At 41.2% G+C, this 21142-nt stretch overlaps 2 protein-coding genes across 8 annotated transcripts in view; both read left to right on the top strand.

Annotated features, from left to right (window-relative positions):
• Positions 1-1332: 1332 nt before the first annotated feature.
• LOC120315934 (putative olfactory receptor 2B8) lies at positions 1333-10278 on the top strand. Of its 4 annotated transcripts, XM_039360975.1 has the most exons (3): positions 1333-1559; positions 8407-8556; positions 9139-10278. In XM_039360975.1, the coding sequence occupies exons 2-3, from the start codon at positions 8494-8496 to the stop codon at positions 10084-10086; spliced, it is 1011 nt and encodes a 336-aa protein (XP_039216909.1). In that variant the 5' UTR covers positions 1333-1559; positions 8407-8493; the 3' UTR covers positions 10087-10278. The 4 variants fall into 4 exon arrangements, with proteins under 4 accessions (XP_039216909.1, XP_039216913.1, XP_039216910.1 ...); XM_039360979.1 differs by lacking the exon at positions 8407-8556 and having other exon boundaries at positions 9150-10278; XM_039360976.1 differs by lacking the exon at positions 8407-8556.
• A 10188-nt stretch (positions 10279-20466) lies between these two features.
• MGAT1 (alpha-1,3-mannosyl-glycoprotein 2-beta-N-acetylglucosaminyltransferase) overlaps positions 20467-21142 on the top strand; it is a 50053-nt gene continuing 49377 nt past the window's right edge. For 2 of the 4 annotated variants that reach the window (XR_005558821.1, XR_005558822.1), the window contains exon 1: positions 20467-20608. The gene's annotated coding sequence lies outside the window, so the exon portion shown is untranslated. Of the gene's footprint in view, positions 20615-21142 lie in introns of all 4 variants that reach the window. The other 2 variants (XM_039360937.1, XM_039360938.1) reach the window with 2 other exon arrangements.

Raw genomic sequence — 21142 nt, 5'->3', positions numbered from 1 at the left:
GCCAATTCAGTACATTTTGAAGGAATGTATGTGTCAAGACTGCTAACATCGGATGTTCTTGCTTGCCATATATGAAGAAGCAAATCTGCTTTATTTAGCCTGTATAGCACTTCTAGAGTTAAAGCAGATAATACTAGCCTAGTGGATGGGAAAATATGCTAGCTAACCATAACAATATCTGAGCACAGTATTGCCAAGTTCAGCTGTAATGGGAGGGGCACTTCACACTTCACATTAATTGGAGAATGTGATTGATGACTGTAAAATGAAGGAGTGAGTTATGCCTTGTCACAGGTGATTGGGGGAGGGAGGATTCAGTTTTTGGCTTAAGCTTTGTATGTGCCGAAGCTATGCAGAAATAAAAGGATTCTTTAAGGTAAATAAGCCTCAAAGTTCTTTGAAAAGCTGCTTCTTTTTGGAACCATGACAGTTTGGTGAACTTTAGTGAAGTTTAATAAAAAATAAAAAAATCTCTTAATAAAGTGAGATAACAAATTTAAGAATTTGTTCCATTGTACAGTGCTCTATTTTTCAATTTAAGGCCTTAGATTTTTTTTTTACTTTTGGGAATAAACAGCAAAAGAGTGTTGATTTGGAAAAGTTAAAAATGGACTAAGTATCTGGATGGATTTGAAATTAATAAAGTAATTATAAGAATCTTTTAAATGGGATATTGTTGTCCTTCGGATTCCTTGGGGGGGGGAATAATAGGATGAGACTTTAATGGACACTAGACAGAACTAGACAATACTAAAGATTAAAGGAGAAGAAGAATTACAGTCAACTTGTTAAAACAGAATGAAGCAAAACACTTTAATATTGCTTTTGAAAGACACGTGTGAACAATGAATGGAAAAGTTCATTTTAGGCATATGTGTCATCATAGATAGGTAGTGTTACAGGAAAGGAACAAGCTCTAACAGATAAAACTGAGATTGGCTTGAATGTTTATTTTAAAATTACAAGCTACAAGGTTGATATATATAAAGATGTTATCCTGGTTATACTGTACAAGTGAAATTGGTTGATGTTTTAATAATTCAAAGGGACATTTACAAATACAAATACAGTTATGGCTGTACCCTGTTGATGAAAATCCAAAACTCAGAGAGAGGCCCTTTTTCTCCTCCTCAAATGGCTTTTTATATTGCTTGGATAATAAATCATGATAAAACTTTAAAAAACTTTAAAAACTTTCATCTTACTTAAAGTACTAATTAGCCCTTCCCTGTATATCCCCTCTGCACAGCACCACTTCAGAGGAAGTTACTCAAGGGTGAAAAGCCTTTTGGGAAGGGGAAATACATGGCTGCAATGATTAACTCTCTCCTAATTAGTGTTGGACCAGAGTCTAGGATTCTTCAAAAATTTTCTTCAGAATACAGCAGAGAATAAGAAGATAACAGCTTCCTTCTCCATACTGATACCCACAAAAACAGTCCTTACTTTCTGCAGCACAAAACCCTCCACATAGTCACAGCTGATACCTTAGGATGCAGTGTTGAACCAGAATAACCAAGGCTGAATTAAAGAGGCTGATCAGAAGAGGAACTGGTAGGGTGAGTAATAATAATAATAATAGTAAAGTTGGAAGGGACCTTGGAGGTCATCTAGTCCAACCCCCTGCTCGGGCAGGAAACCCTACACCATTTCGGACAAATGGCTGTCCAGTCTCTTCTTAAAAACTTCCAGTGTTGGAGCATTTACTGCTTCTGGAGGCAAGCTGTTCCACTGATTAATTGTTCTCACTGTCAGGAAGTTTCTCCTTAGTTCTAGGTTGCTTCTCTCCTTGATTAGTTTCCACCCGTTGCTTCTTGTCCTGCCTTCAGGTGCTTTGGAAAATAGCTTAATTCCCTCTTCTTTATGGCAGCCCCTGAGATATTGGAATACTGCTATCATGTCCCCCCTTGTCCTTCTCTTCGTTAAACTAGACATACCCAATTCTAGCAACCGTTCCTTATATGTTTTAGCCTCCAGTCCCCTAATCATCTTTGTTGCTCTTCTCTGTACTCTTTCTAGAGTCTCAACATCTTTTTTACATCGTGGTGACCAAAACTGGATGCAGTATTCCAAGTGTGGCCTTACCAAGGCATTGAAGAGTGGTATTAATACTTCACGTGATCTTGATTCTATCCCTCTGTTAATGCAGCCTAGTACTGTGTTGGCCTTTTTGGCAGCTGCAGCACACTGCTGGCTCATATTTAAGTGATTGTCTACTAGGACTCCGAGGTCCCTCTCACAGTTACTACTATTGAGCATGGTGCCACCTATGCTGTACTTGTGCATTTGGTTTTTCTTGCCTAAATGTAGAACCTTGCTTTTTTCACCATTGAATTTCATTTTGTTAGTTAGTGCCCAGTGTTCAAGTCTGTCCAGATCCTTCTGTATCTTAAGCCTGTCTTCTGGAGTGTTGGCTATTCCTGCCAGCTTGGTGTCATCTGCAAATTTGATGAGTTCCCCATCTATCCCTTCATCCAAATCGTTGATGAAGATGTTGAAGAGTACTGGGCCCAGAACAGAGCCCTGGGGCACCCCACTACACACTTCCCTCCATATAGATGCAGTTCCATTGAGGACCACTCGCTGAGTACGGCCGGTCAGCCAGCTACGGATCCATCTGGTGGTGGTTCTGTCTACCCCACATTTTTCTATCTTGTCAGGTAGTAGGTTGTGATCTACTAGTAGGGGACAATGCTATATTTTCCCTCTTACATTCAAGAGTACCATTACACAGATGTCTCTAATCTTTTAGACCTTCTCAGCCTTCACCTATATGTATCTCCTGCTTTTATCTTCTTCTGTTCCATTTTCTTTTATATTTTTCTTGACTCTCTTGCTCTTTTTCTCTCATGTAACACTGTACTTCATTTCATTCCATCTCCTTTTCAGCTCATTTCTAGATTTTGTTTCTTGTTTTAATAAAATTGAAATCTTTAATTCAGGCACATTAAAAAAAAAGAATTGTTGAAAGAAAAAACTTCACCAAGGTCCAGTCCAAGCCGGGAATAAACAAAATGGAGACTGCTTTAGAAAGAAGGTTGTAGTTTATTGAAGAGCAAAGCCAGACAGAAATGAGGGTCTGGGAAAGCGACCACATGTAGCTGGGAGTGGTGGGTTTTTATACCTTCTTGGGCTTTTGTGTTTGGAGTTGTTCCTGTGGCGTGAACTTTGACCTGAGGCTCAGTGTACCTTTCTGGTAATTTGAATGGTGGTGGATTAATCCTGTTATGTCCCAAAGGTCATGTTATTAGAGTTTGGGTGGGGCATATGGATTTTAGGGGTCTTTGTCTTTCTAATCTCATCAACTTCTAGCTTTCTGGCTCCAACCTTTCTGAATAGGATTATCACATCTGCATTTCTACAGACCTGGTTTCTGCTTGGGGCAGAGAGACTTGGTGGGGAGGTCCAGCCTAAGATTTTCCATTATTCCTTTGGGGAAATATAATATTCTGCCCTTTAAATAGTCCCCAAAATATTTCTTTCTGGGGGGGGGGTGACTTCACACAGAATCATTCTTGGCAACTTTGGTTACTTTCTTCCCACGATGTTTCCCCGTTCATTTTCTATACACATTAGAATAAGGAATGAAATACAAGAAGAAGCCGGTGTGAACAACAGATAGGAATCTAACATGATCACATCGTTCCCATGTTTGGACAGTGGCTTAAATCTTGTCCCCCGGTAATCAGGTTTAATTGGTGGACTCTATTCTTTGAAGTCCCAATGAGGGGCACAACAGTCACAAATACTCTACCTCTAGCAACAACAAAATAGTTTATAGCATAAGTGAATGTAAGCCTGAAACATATGGTGTGAGAAGTGTTTGTGCTGATAATAGGATATAAAATCTTGCAATATGGCTATCAAATAACATAATGAAGACCTTAACACTGATGGAGATGCACAAAGTTGTAATTATTCATTAATTCAATACATTGGATCAATCGTTTTCTCTTCCATGTGTTCCCAGCAAGCTCTTCAGTTCCCGTTTTCCCATCATTTTTGCTGCACTGTCTTCCCAACCACATTAGTCTGCATCTTCTTTTTTTTCGTATTGCTTGCTTGCTTCTCTTCCTCCCTTTCACAGTTCAGGGATAGCCCAGGAGTCTCTTCTTCCTCTTATTTTGCCCCATGGATGCTCACTGTAATCTGTAGTGTTGGAGGCTTCCATCTATCCAGAGCTGAACCACGGATAATGAACTTATCAGGTCAGCCCTTTCCTTCTAGAACAGGGGTAGGCAACCTCAGCTTTTTCATGACTCATGGACTTCAACTCCCAGAATTCTGGGAGTTGAAGTCCATGAATCATAAAAATCCATGAATCATAAAAAATCCATGAATCATAAAAAAGCTGAGATTGCCTACCCCTGTTCTAGAACAAACTGTCATAAAAAAATCCATGAATCATAAAAGTCCATGAATCATAAAAAAGCTGAGATTGCCTACCCCTGTTCTAGAACAAACTGTCTCTTTCAAGTAACAAAAATACAGCTGTAGACCCCCACATCCCAAACATGGTACTTCAAACTAGCATCAATACAAACTTCGTTTGGAGGTAAAGAAGTTGTTTCTTTCCAAGATAGAGGTAATGTTGAGAATACAGTATTTTAGGGTGGGAAGGGACTATAAGTTGCAGAAGTAATTTAAGTGACTAAAAGGGCAGAGAATAAATATGTAATATAAATGTTTTTCCATTTTTTTAAACCTGATCAACTTGGTTTTATCATCTTGAGACCAAATAGGGAGGTTTACTGAGTCCCTGAATCAATGGCAAAGAAAGGTTCTGATCTGTGCTTGGTACATAACTTATAATTGTGTTTGTTTGTTTTTAATTGGGTCATGGGTTATATGGTTCTGTTCTATTCTATTCTATTCTATTCTATTCTATTATTATTACATAACATTACATTACATTGTTATGTTACATTATATTATATTACATAACATTATTTCATTCTAATTGTATGAATATTTTTTCAATTTGGCATCTGTACTTTCAACATGCAGCATGCTCTGTAGTGTCATAGATGGTTTGTCATGAAAATTCTGTCCCTAGATAATGTTTCAGAGCTAAAGCTCACTACAATTCTGTTCTCCTATAATCATTTGTTCAAGGAATTTTACATTTAAGGTGGAAGGGACATGAGAAATTATTTTTAAAGATGAAAGTAAGAATAAAAGAGAGAAAAGGGGGAGACAGAATTTGCAAAGGGAAGCAAGATGATCCTCAAAGGATAAAAGGTTGGAAACATGTAAAGAAAGAAGCAAGAAAAAGATAGATGGAGAAGACATTAGGAGAAACTCACACGAATGCCCACCTTTCAATGAGAAGAATCAAATAAGGTTAGAAGACATGGCCTAAAAGAAATAATGCCATAAAGAAATCAGTAGGTGATTGACTTAATCAAAAGCATGTTGATTTCTTTATGACATTATTAATGGCACTCTAATTCAAATTATAGCTTCATAGAAGTACGGGTGGTTTTAATAGGTCTTAACATCCAAAGAGGTGTCAAGTTTTTATTATTTCAACTTTGTTCTATGATTATATTGATGATTGGATTTCTTGCAATCCCATTGTAGGTCTTAGACCAGGGGTCTTCAAACTTGGTCCTTTTATGACTTGTGGACTTCAGCTCTCAGAATTCCTCAGCCAGCATGCCTGGCTGAGGAATTCTGGGAGTTGAAGTCCACAAGTCATAAAAGGGCCACATTTGAAGACCCCTGTCTTAGACTCTTAATCAAGATAGACAGATGTGTAAAAAGAAAAGTATTTTCTTCAATCCTGTACAAGGAATTCTGTCCAAATATCTGGGTAGCAAAATCATATTTACTATATTCTCTTCTCACATAGAAATTCACTGAGGATTCAAGAGCTAAAAGACCGAGTTAGCTAGGAACAAGTTTAACTATAATTCTGGATCATAGATTCATGTCCCAAACTATATTTGCTGCTCAGTCAAGCCACAATTCTTTCTATATCATTACTTTATAGCCTTCCATGTTGTAATAATAATAATAATAATAATAATAATAATAATAATAATAATAATAATAATAATAATAATAATGAGATTCATTGTCACCATTACTATTTGTTATTGCACTGTTTCCTCTGTCAACAATACTGAATAACTCAGGACATGGCTATCAAACATCAAAAACATCTGCCAGACTATCCCACCTCCTTTACATGGATGATCTGAAGCTGTATGGAAAAACATCATCTGAAATAGAATCGCTGCTCAACACTGTCCGTATATATAGCCAAGATATTGTAATGGAGTTTGGCTTGGACAAATGTGCCACACTTACTATCAAACAAGGAAAAATAGTGAAAACTGAAGGAATCAAGATGCCCCACGAAAATAACATTAAGAGTCTGGATGAGGAAGATTACTACAAATACTTGGGTATCCTTCAAGCTGACAACATCAAGCACACTGAAGTCAAGAAAAAGATTAGAGGTGAATACATCAAGAGAGTGAAGAAGATCTTAAAGTCCAAACTCAATGGAGGAAATATCATAAAGGCAATCAACACCTGGGCAATTCCAGTCATTAGGTACACAGCTGGAATAGTGGACTGGACTCAAGCAGAACTAAAAGCAATGGATAGGAAGACCAGAAAAATAATGACAATGAATCATGCCCTTCATCCACGCAGTGACATTGACAGACTTTATCTACCAAGGCAAATAGGTGGGCGTGGAATGCTACAAGTACATCAGATGGTTGAAGAAGAAAAAATGGCTTTGGAAGAATATCTGAAGAACAATGATGAAGATGCACTGAAATTAGTATATCAGGAAGGCTTACTGACTACTGGAGAGACCAAACTGGCCTACAAGAAAGACCAAATGAAGAACAGAATAGAGGCATGGGAAGACAAAGCACTACATGGCCAATACATTAAAAAAATAGCTGGGAAAGCAGATAATAACAAGACCTGGCAATGGCTAAGAGCAGGAAAATTGAAGAAAGAGACCGAGGGACTAATTCTGGCTGCACAAGACCAAGCCTTAAGGACAAATGCATATAAAGTCAAAATTGAGAAGACAGCAACAGACAGTAAGTGCCGCCTATGCAAAGAAGCTGAAGAAACAGTGGACCACTTGGTAAGCTGTTGCAAGAAGATTGCACAGACTGACTACAAGCAGCGGCATGACAAAGTAGCAACAATGGTGCATTGGAAGATCTGCAAAAAATATCATTTGCCTGTAAGCAAAAACTTGTGGGATCATAAAATAGAGAAAGTCATAGAAAATGATAAAATTAAACTGCTCTGGGACTTCAGAATTCAAACAGACAAGCACCTGCAACATAACACCCCAGACTTAACAATTGTCGATAAGAAAGACAAAAAAGTCTGGATAGTGGACGTGGCAGTGCCTGGAGATAGCAGAATAGAAGAGAAAGAACTGGAGAAGATAACAAAATACAAAGACCTACAAATAGAAATAGAAAGACTGTGGCAAAAGCAAGCAAGGGTAGTACCAATAGTCATAGGCTCCTTGGGTGCAATCCCAAAACAACTGGAGCACCACTTGAACACCATTGGCATTGACAAATTCGCTATTAGTCAATTGCAAAAGGCGGCCTTACTAGGAACTGCTTCCATCCTGCGACGATATCTGTAATACCATCAAACATCCACATCTGCCTATCCCAGGTCCTGGGTAAGGACTCGATAGGTAGACAAAATGCCAAATCCAGTCTGAACATCTGGCTGACCATGCGATGATCCATAATAATAAAATTGGAAGGGACCTTGGAGGTCATCTAGTCCCCTGCTCAGGCAGGAAACCCTATACCATTTTGGACAAATGACTGTCCAGTCTCTTCTTAAAAACTTCCAGTGTTAGAGCATTCACTGCTTCTGGAGGCAGGTTGTTCCACTGGTTAATTGTTCTAACTGTCAGACGTTTATCCTTAATTCTAGGTTGCTTCTCTTCTTGATTAGTTTCCATCCATTGCTTCTTGTCCTGCCTTCAGGCGCTTTGGAAGATAGCTTGACTCCCTCTTCTTTGTGGCAGCCCCTGAGATATTGAAACATTGCTATCATGTCCCCCCTTGTCCTTCTCTTCGTTAAACTAGACATACCCAATTCCAGCAACCATTCCTTATATGTTTTAGCCTCCAGGCCCCTAATCATCTTTGTTGCTCTTCTCTGTACTCTTTCTAGAGTCTCAACATCTTTTTTACATCGTAGTGACCAAAACTGGATGCAGTATTCCAAGTGTGGCCTGACCAAGGCATTGTGCTGGTGATCTATTTATTTTCATGTGTATTGTCCTAGGCTGCATTAGCAGAGGTATAGAATCAAGATGCCATGAAGTGATCTTGCCATTTTATAATGCTTTGGTATATTTTCATGCATATTGTTTTGCTTTTTTTTTTTAAACAGATGTTCTAAAATACATCATGGAAAGAAAATAGCCAAAGCTACCGAGAATTCATCTTATTGGATGTGGCTGACCGCCCTTACTTGGAGATGCTGCTCTTTGAACTTGTTCTGACCTGCTACATGATGACCCTATTGAGCAACGCAACCATGGTTAGATCCCCATCTCCATAACCTCATGTATTTTGCCTTTTTATAATGCTTTGGTAAGACCACATTTGGAATATTGCATCCAATTTTGGTCACCATTGAATCAAAAAGATGTTGAGACTCTAAAAAGAGTGCAGAGAATAGTAACAAAGAAGATTAGGAGACTGGAAGCTAAACGATATGAAGAACGGTTGCAGGAATTGGTATGTCTAATCTGGTGGAAAGAAGGATTAGGGGTGACCTGATAGCAGTGTTCCAATTTTAGGGGGGCTGCCACAGAGAAGAGGGGGTCAACCTATTCTCCAAAGCACCTGAAAACAGAACAAGAAGCAATGATTGGAAACTTGTCAAAGACATAACATATCCAGAACTAAGAAGAAATTTCCTGACAGTGAGAACATTTAACCAATGTTACAGCTTGCTTGCAAAAGTTGTGGGTGCTCCATCACTGGAGATTTTTAAGAAGAGATTGGACAGCGACTTGTCTGAAATGGTGTGGGGTCTCTTGTTTGAGCAGAGAATTGGAGTAGAAGACCTCCAAGGTCCCTTCCAACTCTGTTATTGTTTTCTTTGTTTTTTAAGCAGATGTTCTACAGAAATGCATCATGGAAAGAAAACTATCAAGGAGAATTCATATTATTGGGAATGGCTGACCGCCCATATTTGGAGATGGTGCTCTTTGGACTTGTTCTGACCTGCTACATGATGACCCTGTTTGGCAACACAACCATCATTGTGGTATCAAAATTAGATCCCCATCTCCATACCCCCATGTATTTCTTCCTAAGCAACCTTTCCTTCCTTGACCTCTGCTTCACCACCAGTCTTGGGCCGCATATGTTGGTGAACTTCAGGAGAAAAAGAAAGACTTATGGTGCCTGCGTGGCTGAGTTATACATCTCTCTTGCTCTAGGCTCCACGGAGTGTGTTTTGTTGGCTGTCATGGCCTATGACCGCTATGCCGCCATCTGTCATCCACTGCGTTATACTACCATTATGAGCCATTCTCTGTGTTTCACAATGGCTGCTATCTCATGGGGAAGTGGCTTCAGCAATTCAGTAGTACAGACAGTCATGACCCTTAGTCTTCCACGTTGTGGACAGAACCAGATAGATCACTTTTTCTGTGAGGTACCAGCCTTGATCAAATTGGCCTGCGTGGACACCTCTGTTAATGAGGCAGAGCTCTTTGCCTCAAGTGTGGTGATCCTTCTACTACCTCTGGGTCTCATCGCAATCTCTTACAGCTACATTGCTGCTGCTGTACTGAGGATCCGTTCAGCTGAAGGGAAGCGGAAGGCCTTCAAAACCTGTGCCTCCCACTTGATGGTGGTGTCTCTCTTCTATGGCTCAGCTATTTGTAGTTATCTCCGACCTCCGTCCAAATACCCTGGTGACCAAGGCAAGATTCTTTCCCTCTTCTATACCTTTGTCAACACCATGCTTAATCCATTGATCTACACTCTGAGGAACAAAGAGGTACATAAAGCCATCCAAAGAATCATAAAGATCAAGAATAAAGATGATCAATAATGAAGATCAATGACTAATGAAGGTCACAACTTTACTTAGCAGAACAAGACCAATTCTTTTAATAAATGCACAATGTTGTTGTTAGTATACTCTTTTTCGTACAAACTCTTGAACATTTTCTTTCTGTTTTGTATCATTTTTAGAATAAGTCAAGGAGTCAAATTATATTAAAAGTCTCACTCCTTCACAATATATCTGTCTTTAGGAATTCAGATCTAGAGCTAAACATTCCAACAACACTTGGACAAAGAAGTTGCTTTTATTTGAAGCTTCAATAAAAGAAGCCACTTTTATTATTTCAGGTGAAATGAACTACTGCAAAATGTAACAGGCTTCAACTTTGAGGTCCGTTTCACCTGCCAACTAATTTCTCTTGTTTCTCAGTTTTGAACGTAGAGGGCATCTGCATCAGGCTTTGTTAACATTTTTCAACCGTTTGTTTCTCATCTTGCCATCTCAGTCGTCTTAAAACAGTCGCCAACCGCAAAATGATTATTTAATCAATGGTATTGATGGGTTATTAATGATAGTTGCATTTTGGAGCTTCCAGAACACCTGGACCTGTTTAATAATAGATTGATGTTCAAGATCCAAAGAGAACTGATTTTGTAGAAAGCCCCAGTTCATAACCCCAAACAAGATGTAAATGGTTCACTAGCTGAAGCACTGGAAAAGCTGTTCTGGCAGCAGTTGCCAGAAATTCAGAAGCAATGCCAGGTCCAGGCTCAGAAGAATGAAGTGAATTGGTTCAAAACAGACAGTACTCCACATCTGACACTGATTTTCTTGTTGACCACCATAATTTCTTTCATGCCTGGAATAAATTGTTCCTTGGTAGCTCTCATCCACCCTAATTCTATTTTTGTTTTTGTTTTTTTAATATATTTTATTGATTTTTTTAAAAAAAAAACATAAATCACTCAATAATTGGTGAACAGTGGGTTGTCTGGGTTACATTTATAAAACAAGCATATTGAAGATATACATCTCCAGATTCATTAGTCTAATTAACAAAAGCAATGAGATGAAAAATGCAGGAATTTCAGAACCAGAAACCAGGGAATGGAACAGATGCCACATATACCGCTGTCTTCTTGGACCTGCTTCACTGTTGGATCAAAGCTACTGCAAAATAATAATGTCCACTATCCTCTAACAAGTGGATAACCTTATCTGAAGGTTATCTGAAATGGTATAGGCCAGTAGTGGCGAACCCTTGGCACGGGTGCCAGAAGCAGCACTCGGAGCCCTCTCTGTGGGCACACGTGCCATTGCCCCAGCCTCGCCTCCCCCCACAACTCCCTCCTCTCCAGCAGCCCCCCCTGAAGGAGAGTCACCCCTGAGCATCGCCCACATGGAGCAGTGCAGCCAAGGACATGGCAGCCAGGCAGCGTAGACAAGACTCTGCCCTCACACCCCATTGTGCACAGCTGATTCTGCAGGGCGTAGGCAGAGGGTGTGGCCATCATAGCGCTGCTGGGCTGCCTGGGCGATCTGCAGCAGGCCCTGGAGGTGGTGAGTGGCCCTGCGGGCAGGTGAGGCAGGGGATGGGGGGGGTGGAGCAGGGGTGGGGCAGAGGGTGGAGCGGGGGCGGAGCCAGTTTTGGGGCACTCGGTCTCTAAAAGGTTCGCCATCACTGGTATAGGCCTGTGTGGAATCTCCTGAGCTATTCCTTTTTTGGGCGATTTGTGTTCATAGAACATTTGAATGAGTAAGAAGAGAAGTATCATCTAAGGAGGTCTGATCCCAGTTGAGGTCATCATTATATCTCATTGTTTTAAATGGCACAATGAGTCTCATTACTTTTTTCTCTGCTAGTAAATTGTACCCAAAGAGGACTCTGCTTTATATTAACAATGATAGTTATTGACAATTATAAAACCACAAAAATGTATCTTCAAACTTTTAATGGCAGAAAGTTTATTGATAAATCCCAAATGAATTGCACACAGTGGCTAATTACGATGTGTTTTCAAAAAACTTTAATGAGATACTATAATCCCTCAGAGAACCTTTCAGGCAGCTTCCCTAGGTACATTAGGATCTCAACTCCAGGAATCCTACAAAATAACACTAGCATGGAATTCAGTCTAGAGCAGGGGTCCCCAACCCCCGTGCCATGAATCGGTACTGGTCCGTGGCCTGTTAGGAACTGGGCTATACAGCTAGAGGTGAGTGGCAGATGAGTAAGTGAAGCTCCATCTGTATTTGCAGCTGCTCCCCAGCACTAGCATCACCGGCTCAGCTCTACCTCAGATTATCAGGCATTAGATTCTCATAAGAGTGCAAACCCTACTGTAAACTGCACGTGCAAGGGATCTAGGTTGCACACTCCTCCTCTCCCAACTCTGGTCCATGGGAAAATTGTCTTCCACGAAATTGGTCCCTGGTGCCAAAAAAGTTGGGACTGTTGAGCTAGAGTAGCACATATCTGCAGAGCACCAGACTGGAGAATCCTATTCTGAGAATTACCACTCCATGCATTTTCTAGTACTACTCCTCTGCATTTTATAGGTTCGTGGCAGGCAGAAAATGAACTGGAAAGAGGGGTAATGGAGAGGAAAAAACTCATCTAATAAACTGGTGTCAATCATGCAACCCTGAAGGTACATAATCATGTGCAAAAGGAAGAAGGTGGGGATAATCCTACCCACCTCAGCAATTCTTCAGAAGTTCATGAAGCTTTTGCAAATATTATCTCCCAAAATTTTACCTAGATCTATTTTGAACTGAGTTTGACCAAACTGGGCTCAGGGTAGTGTTGACACTAAAAATGTCACTAAGAATCCAACAGAAATAATTACAGGCCTGGTAACTTCTTAAATAGGGATTTATACCTTTATAAACTTTGTAAATTTATAAATAGAGTCTTACATTCAGCAGCAAACTTTGTTTGAATAGTGCTTTTATCTAGTGGTTAAGGCACTAGGCTAGACACTGGGAGACAGTGAGTTCTCGTTCTCCCATAGCCATGAATGCCTGCTGGGTGACCTTGGGCTAGTCACTGTCTCTCAGCCCAATTTTTCAACCACCCAGGACTGTTATTGTGGGGAAACTGGGGGAGGAAGGTGAGTTAAGACTTTACAAACAACAAGAGGAAAGCTCCACCTACATTCAATGGAGGTAAAAATTAAAATGATAAAAAAGAGAAACAAAATGGGGATGATAGGATTAAATATTAAAATTTAATATTGTAAAAAAAATTAAAATTGCAAGAGGAAATAGCTAGCTTAAAGGCAAAACTAAAAGAATTGGTTAACAGGAAAGACAAAACTAAAACTAAATAACAGGAAAGAATCTATTGTTCTAAGAAATCATAAAATATCCCAGAACTCGAAAACAAGCTAACAAAGCATGCTCAATAGACTATTGAATATTAGCTGCATTTATTATCTGCTAATTATAATGCAGATGCAATGTATGATTTAGTATGTTCGGGAGGGTAGTAGGAAATATGTAGAAGATAGTTGGAGGGAATGTAACCTCATAGGGCCATAGCCAATGGGGAATGAGCGGGATGGACGGTCAGTGCAAGGAATGTATAAAGATGTTGGTTTGAGATTATAAACTTTGGAGAGAACCAAACTTTGATAAGCTTCTCTCCCCGTTTGTTGCAATAAATGAAACAGGGAGGTCTTCATTGTGTCTGGGCTAGTTATTGGGCAGACAAGCTTGCCTCTGATCACAAAGGAAAGTGGCCAGGAGCACATAACAGGGAGGAACCAAAGAAGGAACAATATCCCAAAGTGCCTTTTGCTAGGAAAAAAAATAGTTTTCAAGTCAAACTTGACTCTGGGCAGTTCTTGGATACATTCAAGCTATTTTCTTGGCAACAAGATGGAAGTAGTTTGCCACTGCATTATTTCAGAGATTTTTTCAGTTTCCCAGCCTAGTAGTCTCCAACTGGATTTGCTCCCAGGTAGGATCTAATTGAATGCACAAATTCTTTGGTGAGCCTCCAGAATGGATGAAAGGATTGTGCCAAAGACTTCACAGAAGAGTGAGTTCTGAAGAGGACTTGAAAGAAGTGAGAGGCAACATGCCTTCAGTGGTGTTCCAGGCTTCAATAGCATCAGGAAAAAGGGCAGAGTCAATCCAGGAATGGTGAGACATAACAGACACTGTGATGGAGCAGAATGAGCAAAGAACTTGGCTGGACATGTATCCCATCCATCCTGGGGAAGGCTACCAAATGTCCAGCAAGAGAAACACATGTCTGGGGAATTTCTCTGCTGGCTGGGGAATTCTGGAAGTTGGGATCCCCACATCTGAAAGGTGCCTAGGTTGAAAACCACGGCACTACACCAAACTGGTTTTGTTCGCTCCCTCCCCCTCCCTCTCTCCTCCTTCTTGTCTCCCTCTCTCTCTTCCCCTCTTTTTCTCTCTACCCCCTCTCCCTCACAATCTCTATCTCTCTCTCCCCCTTTCCCTCTCCCCTTTTCTTCCTGTCTCCCCCTTCTTCCCCTCTCTACCTTTCCCCCTCCCACTTTTATCTTTCTCCCCTTCTCTTTCTCCCTCTGTCTACCCCATCTCCATGTGCTCTCTATCTCTTTCCTTCCCTCTCCTTCTTTCAATCCTTCCTTCCTTCCTCTCTCTCTGTTATTGTCTCAACATTACTCTTGTGTTTCCTTGTGAGAAGGCTTCAGACTTACCCAGAAGCCTTGGTCCTACCAAGATCTTGTCCTCTCTAACTGATATCCTGACTTAGCTTGTGCAGGACAACTTTTTGGTCAGAACCTGAGAGTCTTCTGTGGGCCTAGAGCCAGCCATACATGCATGACACCAACTGTCCTTGGATAGTCCTGAGTTCCTAAAGGTTGTTTGTAGGACTCATATGCTCCATCTTTCTGTGTGACGTGGAACACCTGGATTCTACACTGAGGATCTTAGGAACTTTTACATCCTCATATGACCAAGGCATGAATACTTTGTTCCCTCCAACTTGCAAGACCTTCAGATGTTCTGGCATTGTGTGTTGAAAGGACAATTGGGTTCTGCCCTCTCTCAGAAAGATTGCAGAATCCTGTACCACCAATAACCAGGTGGTAATAAAGCCTGTTTCTTCCAACTAGAAGACCTTTTCCCACTTCTGAACAATCCCATTTTCATATACATGAAGCTGCTTAGTCAGGGATCTCAGATTATCTATGTGTCTTATTAGTCTTTCTATTTCCTGATGATCTGCTTATCAATACAGCTATCAGTGTCATCCCCACTCCAATATTTGTGAAATCTTATGCAGGATCTGTCCCAACCTTCTCCCACTTATTTCAAGCTTTGTGGGATTCTTATTATAATGCAAATCCAGTGGTGGGATCCAGCCAGTTCGCACCACTTCAGCAAAACCAGTAGCTAATTTTTGCTTCTTGTCCTGCCTTCGGGTGCTTTGGAAAATAGCTTGACTCACTCTTTTTTGTGGCAGCCCCTGAGATATTGGAACACGGCTATCATGTCCCCCCCCTCATCCTTCTCTTCATTAAACTAGACATACCCATTTCCAGCAGCCGTTCCTTATCTGTTTTAGCCTCCAGTTCCCTAATCATCTTTGTTGCTCTTCTCTGTACTCTTTCTAGAGTCTCAACATCTTTTTTACATTGTGGTGACCAAAACTGGATGCAGTATTCCAAGTGTGGCCTTACCAAGGCATTGTAAAGTGGTATTAATACTTCATGTGATCTTGATTCTATCCCTCTGTTAATGCAGCCTAGCACTGTGTTGACTTTTTTGGCAGCTGCAGCACACTGCTGGCTCATATTTAAGTGATTGTCCACTAGGATTCCTAGATCCCTCTCACAGTTACTACTATTGAGCAACCCCCTACACTATACCTGTACATTTGGTTTTTCTTGCCTAAATGTAGAACCTTACTTTTTTCACCATTGAATTTTATTTTGTTAGATAGTGCCCAGTGTTCAAGTCTGTCCAGATTTTCTAAAGAAGTCTCCATTTTGTTTATTACCGGCTTGGACTGGACCCTGATGAAGATTTTTCTTTCAACACTGTAATAGCTCTTATGTAAGTGATGTGCTGATCCAAACTGAGAAGCGATGTGGCTCAACTTTCAGGGGAAGTAAGGTGAACTGAAGATGGCTCTGTGAAAGCAGAGACGATGACTGTGGTGAAGACCAAGGAACCAGTGCAGTAAATAAACTAATTCTCTGGAAACTTTCTGGATAAGGAGAGGATTGGAGATTTCCCACATGTGCTCCAAATGGCTGTTCCTCATGAGGAGATTACAGGACAATGGTTTTATTTTGAATCTGAGTGCCAAAAGATTATAGAATCAGCCATCTTGCTCACAAACACGGCAAAGACTTTTAAAGGATATTGAATTTGTAAACCTCACTTTCTAACATTTTCAGAAATTGACTATTAACTATTCTAAAACTGTTAGAGCCCTGTGGAACAACAGGCTTGAAAAATCTTCATGGGGATAATTTTTCTGCAGTTCTGAACAAAAAAAAGAAAGAAAGAATCACAAGCCCAAGAACTTAAAGAATGGGTAATAAACAGCAAATAGCTAAAGATTTTGATTTAAGAAAGTTATAAATGTATTAAGCTTCCATATACATTTGGTATATTGACTTTTACTATAAGAGATTGGACTAAAAAATAAAAAATAAACAACTTGTCATGGGAAACAGACTTATTTTGGCAACAAGCTGGCAATTGTAAATCATGAAAAAAGGTAAGTATTGATTTTAGAAACTGAACACTAGAGGAGATTAAAGATTTTAAGCAGAAGAAAATACACAGCTGATGACAGTTAATACTGTGACATAGAACAGAGGTCCCCAACCCCTGGTCTGCGGCCTGCCAGAAACTGATCCAAAGGAGCTGCCTCAGCTAAAGCGGGAGGGCTGCCGCCCTTCCATGCTGAGGCGAGGGTCCTCCTCAGTGGTGGTCATCCCTCCAGGGCGAGTTTTGACCATTTCCAGGGTCTTTCGATGGAAAGAAACCAGACGGCGGGGGAGGGAACTCTCACCATATATCCAAAGGCACCGCGATCCGGAACCGCTTGAGGTTGTTTCTTGTTCCTGTGGCATGAAATTTGACCTGGGATTCAGTCTGCCGTTCTGGTATTCTGATGGTAGTGGGTTAATACTATTATGTCCTAAAGGTCATGAGTTTGGGTGGGGTATGTAGATTTTAGGTGTCTTTGTCTTTCTAATTTCATCAGCTTCTAGCTTCTTGGCTCCAACCTTTCTGAATAGGATTATCGCATCTGCATTTCTAAAAGCTGTCCTCTGCCTAGTTTCTGCTTGGGGCTATTAAGAAAAACTGGGTTTGCTTTTCTGCCTTTAAGATTCTTTGGGGAAATATATTCTGCCTTTTAATATTTCCTAAATATTTCTTTCTCGGGAGGGGGGGGCAGGTGCTGTCCTCCCACAACAGGTTCTTCTTTCAACATACTCAAATCCACCAGTTCATTATAGTATGTGGGCTGAGACAAGGCTTCTTGCTGGCCAATTAATCAGTGTCATGAGCTAAATTCCAATATTTTCTACATTTTAGAAACACACCATTCTCCCACACTCCAATGTTACTAATTCATTACAAATTCATTCATTACTATGCTGTGTGGCTCTAAGTGGATTCCCTAGAATCGATAAGCAGAAGCCATAACAAACCTGTAATTTCTGTCGGGTATGACTGGCACCAATATTAGCATCATTTTGGCATCAAGTAAAGATCTTTTTTTATTTTCCCAGGCTTTTCAATTGCATTCAGCTGTATTCTTATTAGATATTAATTCACACTATCTCTAACTTTGATGGCTGCTTTGTTGCTGCTTAGTTTGTATGCCATCTACATGCTATATTTTATTTGATTTTATTGGATCTCATTTAAGTCTCTGGCTTACAATCTTGGATTCAGATAAACTGCCCTGTTGGCTAATTTGCTGGTGCTTGGCAGACTTTAAGGAGCTTTTATTGGCAACCTCTGCAACTGGATGTGCTCCATAATGCAAAGTGAGAACAGTTTTTTTTAAACATACAGCTTATTAAAATGCATCTTAGTAGCATTGTACGCTTTCTTTCATATCTGAGCACACAGCATGCTTCAGTTTTCAAAGATGGTAAAATGGCATTCTTGCTAATGTTTAATTTTATTTAAAGCATATGCTCATATATCAAAAAAAAAGTTTGAGAAAGGAAGATAGAATGTCATACTGGCTTTTGTTTTTAACAACAAATTCCAGAAACAAGGTTTTTTTCCTCCACAATTTTATTAGTATTGAAAATTCATTTGGCTTTTTCATGTTTTTTTAACCCACCAAGAGTCTGGGCAAAAAGTCAACAGGCATGTGAAAAGAACTATCCTAGGTCAATATTTGCCTGACTCCACCCACCCCCCAGACAGGAAGGGGCAACAAAGATGGGGGGGGGCTATTGGAGCCTTCTGCAGCGTTGGGGCCACACCATGCTTCCCATTTCGGAGGCAATTCTTCACTCTCAATTCTTGCCTTACAAAATACTATATTGAGTTTCATGCAACAAATAATTTTGATGAGAGAAGTTTTGTTTATCATAAGGGACACAGCAACCCAATTTTTGACAGGGAAGACATCCAGTGATGGATAACTTCTGCCTTTTAGGATCAATCATCAACAGCAAAGGAACAAGCAGTGAAGAAACAGACTAGCCATGATAGAACAGCCATGAAAGCCTTGGAAGAGATATTCTAATACTATGATGTGTATATGGGTAGTCCTCAACTTCTGATCACAATTGAGCCCAAAATTTCTGGTGTTAAGCAAGACAGTTGTTAGCTGTGTTTAGCCCCATTTTACAAGCTGTCTTGCCACAGTTGTTAAGTGAATCATTGCAGTTGTTAAGTTAGTAACATGGTTGTTAAATGAATCTGGTTTCCCCATCGACTTTGTTTGTCAGAAAGTCACAGAGGTCACCGTAAATGCATGCTAGCTGCTAAACATCAAATTTTGATCACGTGACCGTAGGAATGCTCTAATGGTTTTAAGCGTGAAAAACGGCCTAAGTCACTCTTTTCAGTGCTGTCCAGAGAGTGTTGTAAAGCAGTATGTAAGTGTAAATGCTATTTGCTAGTGCTGTTGTTGTAACTTTGAACAGTCACTAAATGAATGGTTGTAAGTCGAGGACTATCTGTATACTTTCAAAGTTCAGAACTGTGCAAGTGATGGTGTTCCCTGTGACTGCGGAAATGAAACAGTGGATAGGAAACATCTACTTTTGAACCTTGGTGTTGAAGAAGGCTCCTGAGAATAGCATGGACAGCCAAGAAAACATGTATGATTCAGTTACAGTGGCGATGGGAGCACTGTTGGAAGATCTGAAGGACCAGCTTGATGACAGCTCATTGTGGAGAAATCTATGTGATCACTAAGAGCCAACAATGATTTGATGATATGTAATCAATCAATTAATTGGGGAAGTTTTAGGGTAGAGAGTTGTAAACACTGGACTCATATACAGGTTTTTACTCTGCATTATTTTGAACTTGTTGTTGTAGTTAGTTGCGAAGTCATGTCCGACCCATCCCTGCCCCATGGACAACATTCCTCCAGGCCTTCCTGTCCTCTACCATCTTCTGGAGTCCATTTAAGCTCACGCCTACAGCTTCAGTGACTCCATCCAGCCACATCTCATTCTCTGTCATCCCCTTCTTCTATTGCCCTCAATCTTTCCCAGCATTAGGCCCTTCTCCAGTGAGTCCTTCCTTCTCATTAGGTGGCCAAAGTACTTGAGTTTCAACTTCAGGATCTGGCCTTCTAAAGCGCAGTCGGGGTTGATCTCCTCTAGGACTGACTGGTTTGATTGCCTTGTAGTCCAGGGGACTCACAGGAGTCTTCTCCAGCACCATAGTTCAAAGGCCTCAATTCTTTGGCACTCAGCCTTTCCTATCGGTCCAACTTTCACAGCCATATATTGCAACTGGGAAAACTTCTGCAGAAGCCAAAAATGGCATCAACTACTTGCCCATTTCCGCCTTCTAGAGGCTGATCATTTCCCATTTCAACCCCGACCGAATTTCAAGCGGTTATTCTCCGCCGCTAGGGGGCAGAAGAGACTCACGGACGCAACCTAAGAACGCAAAGGAGTTACAAAAGAGGGCGTGGCTTTGATGAGCCCGCTGGGCGAAGATTGGAGCGCTCGAAGCAGAGAGGGCGTGGCTACGAACTGAGCAGTTATGGCTTTTACGTCATTATATAAACATTGGTGTTAATGAAGAGGAGAAGCATCGCTATTACGAGGAGACGCCTACGATCCGGGAGTGGGCGTGGCCGTCCCAGTAAAAGAACGATTCATCTCCCCTATCAGAAACAGGGGAGGAGGGAGAGGGCGTGGCTCCTGTGGAAGAAGCCCCCCCCCATGCCGCGGCGCGTATACTACGTTCGAAGGAAGGGGGCGCGGTTTCAGGGAGAGCAGCGAAGGGCGGGACGTGGGTGAAACGGCTGGTTGCCATGGGTTCGCTTCCGGCGCTGCCAGGCGGAAGTGGCTGGAATTCTGGTGCTGGTTTGTGTCTGGCGTCGTCGCTGTCGGTCAGTGTAAGCGAGGGGGGGGGGGGAGGACGGAGCAGGCGGTTGTCCCGTTTTACCCTGACTGCTCGCAGGAGGGAGGGCAACGGCTCCCAGAGGGAGAGCATGGCCGAGGCAGTTTGGGGGAGGAACCGGGAGGGGGCGCGGGGCTCGCGGACCTCAGGACGCCAGCTTTGCTCTCCAGATAATGACTGTCTTCTTTAATAAAACCTGTGGCGAGGGAAGGAAGAGGACGTTGCTGAAGAGAGGAAGGGCGAGATAGCGCACGAACAAGTCCCGACGTTCAATTTTGAAAGGGAACCAATGAGAAAAACTCCTAAAGCTGGGTGCATGAACTACCGCAGCATTAATAACAGAGAAGAACATGAGGAGCTACCTAATGCTGGGCCAGAGTATTGGTTTATCTAGTCTAGTATTGGCCTTTCTGATTGGCAGCTGAGATGTCAGCGGAGATATCTCCCAAACTGGGTTTGGGCAGGGTATATAGGTGGAGGGGTGAGTGGATGTACAGTGGATGCATGTGCACCCCCTATATGA

The sequence above is a fragment of the Crotalus tigris genome, unplaced genomic scaffold (assembly GCF_016545835.1).
Source record: "Crotalus tigris isolate CLP2741 ecotype Arizona unplaced genomic scaffold, ASM1654583v1 scf7180000019189.1338056, whole genome shotgun sequence".
Taxonomy (NCBI): Eukaryota; Metazoa; Chordata; class Lepidosauria; order Squamata; family Viperidae; genus Crotalus; species Crotalus tigris.
Note: the sequence above shows the minus strand (reverse complement) of the source record. Positions and strands in the feature narration are given on the sequence as shown.

Excerpts from the sequence above, each read along its gene's own strand:
- LOC120315934 (XM_039360975.1), top strand. The coding sequence starts at position 8,494 with ATGCTGCTCTTTGAACTTGTTCTGACCTGCTACATGATGACCCTATTG. Across the intron at positions 8,557-9,138 it reads TATTGAGCAACGCAACCATG|ATGTTCTACAGAAATGCATC; the intron begins GTTAGATCCCCA and ends TTTTTTAAGCAG.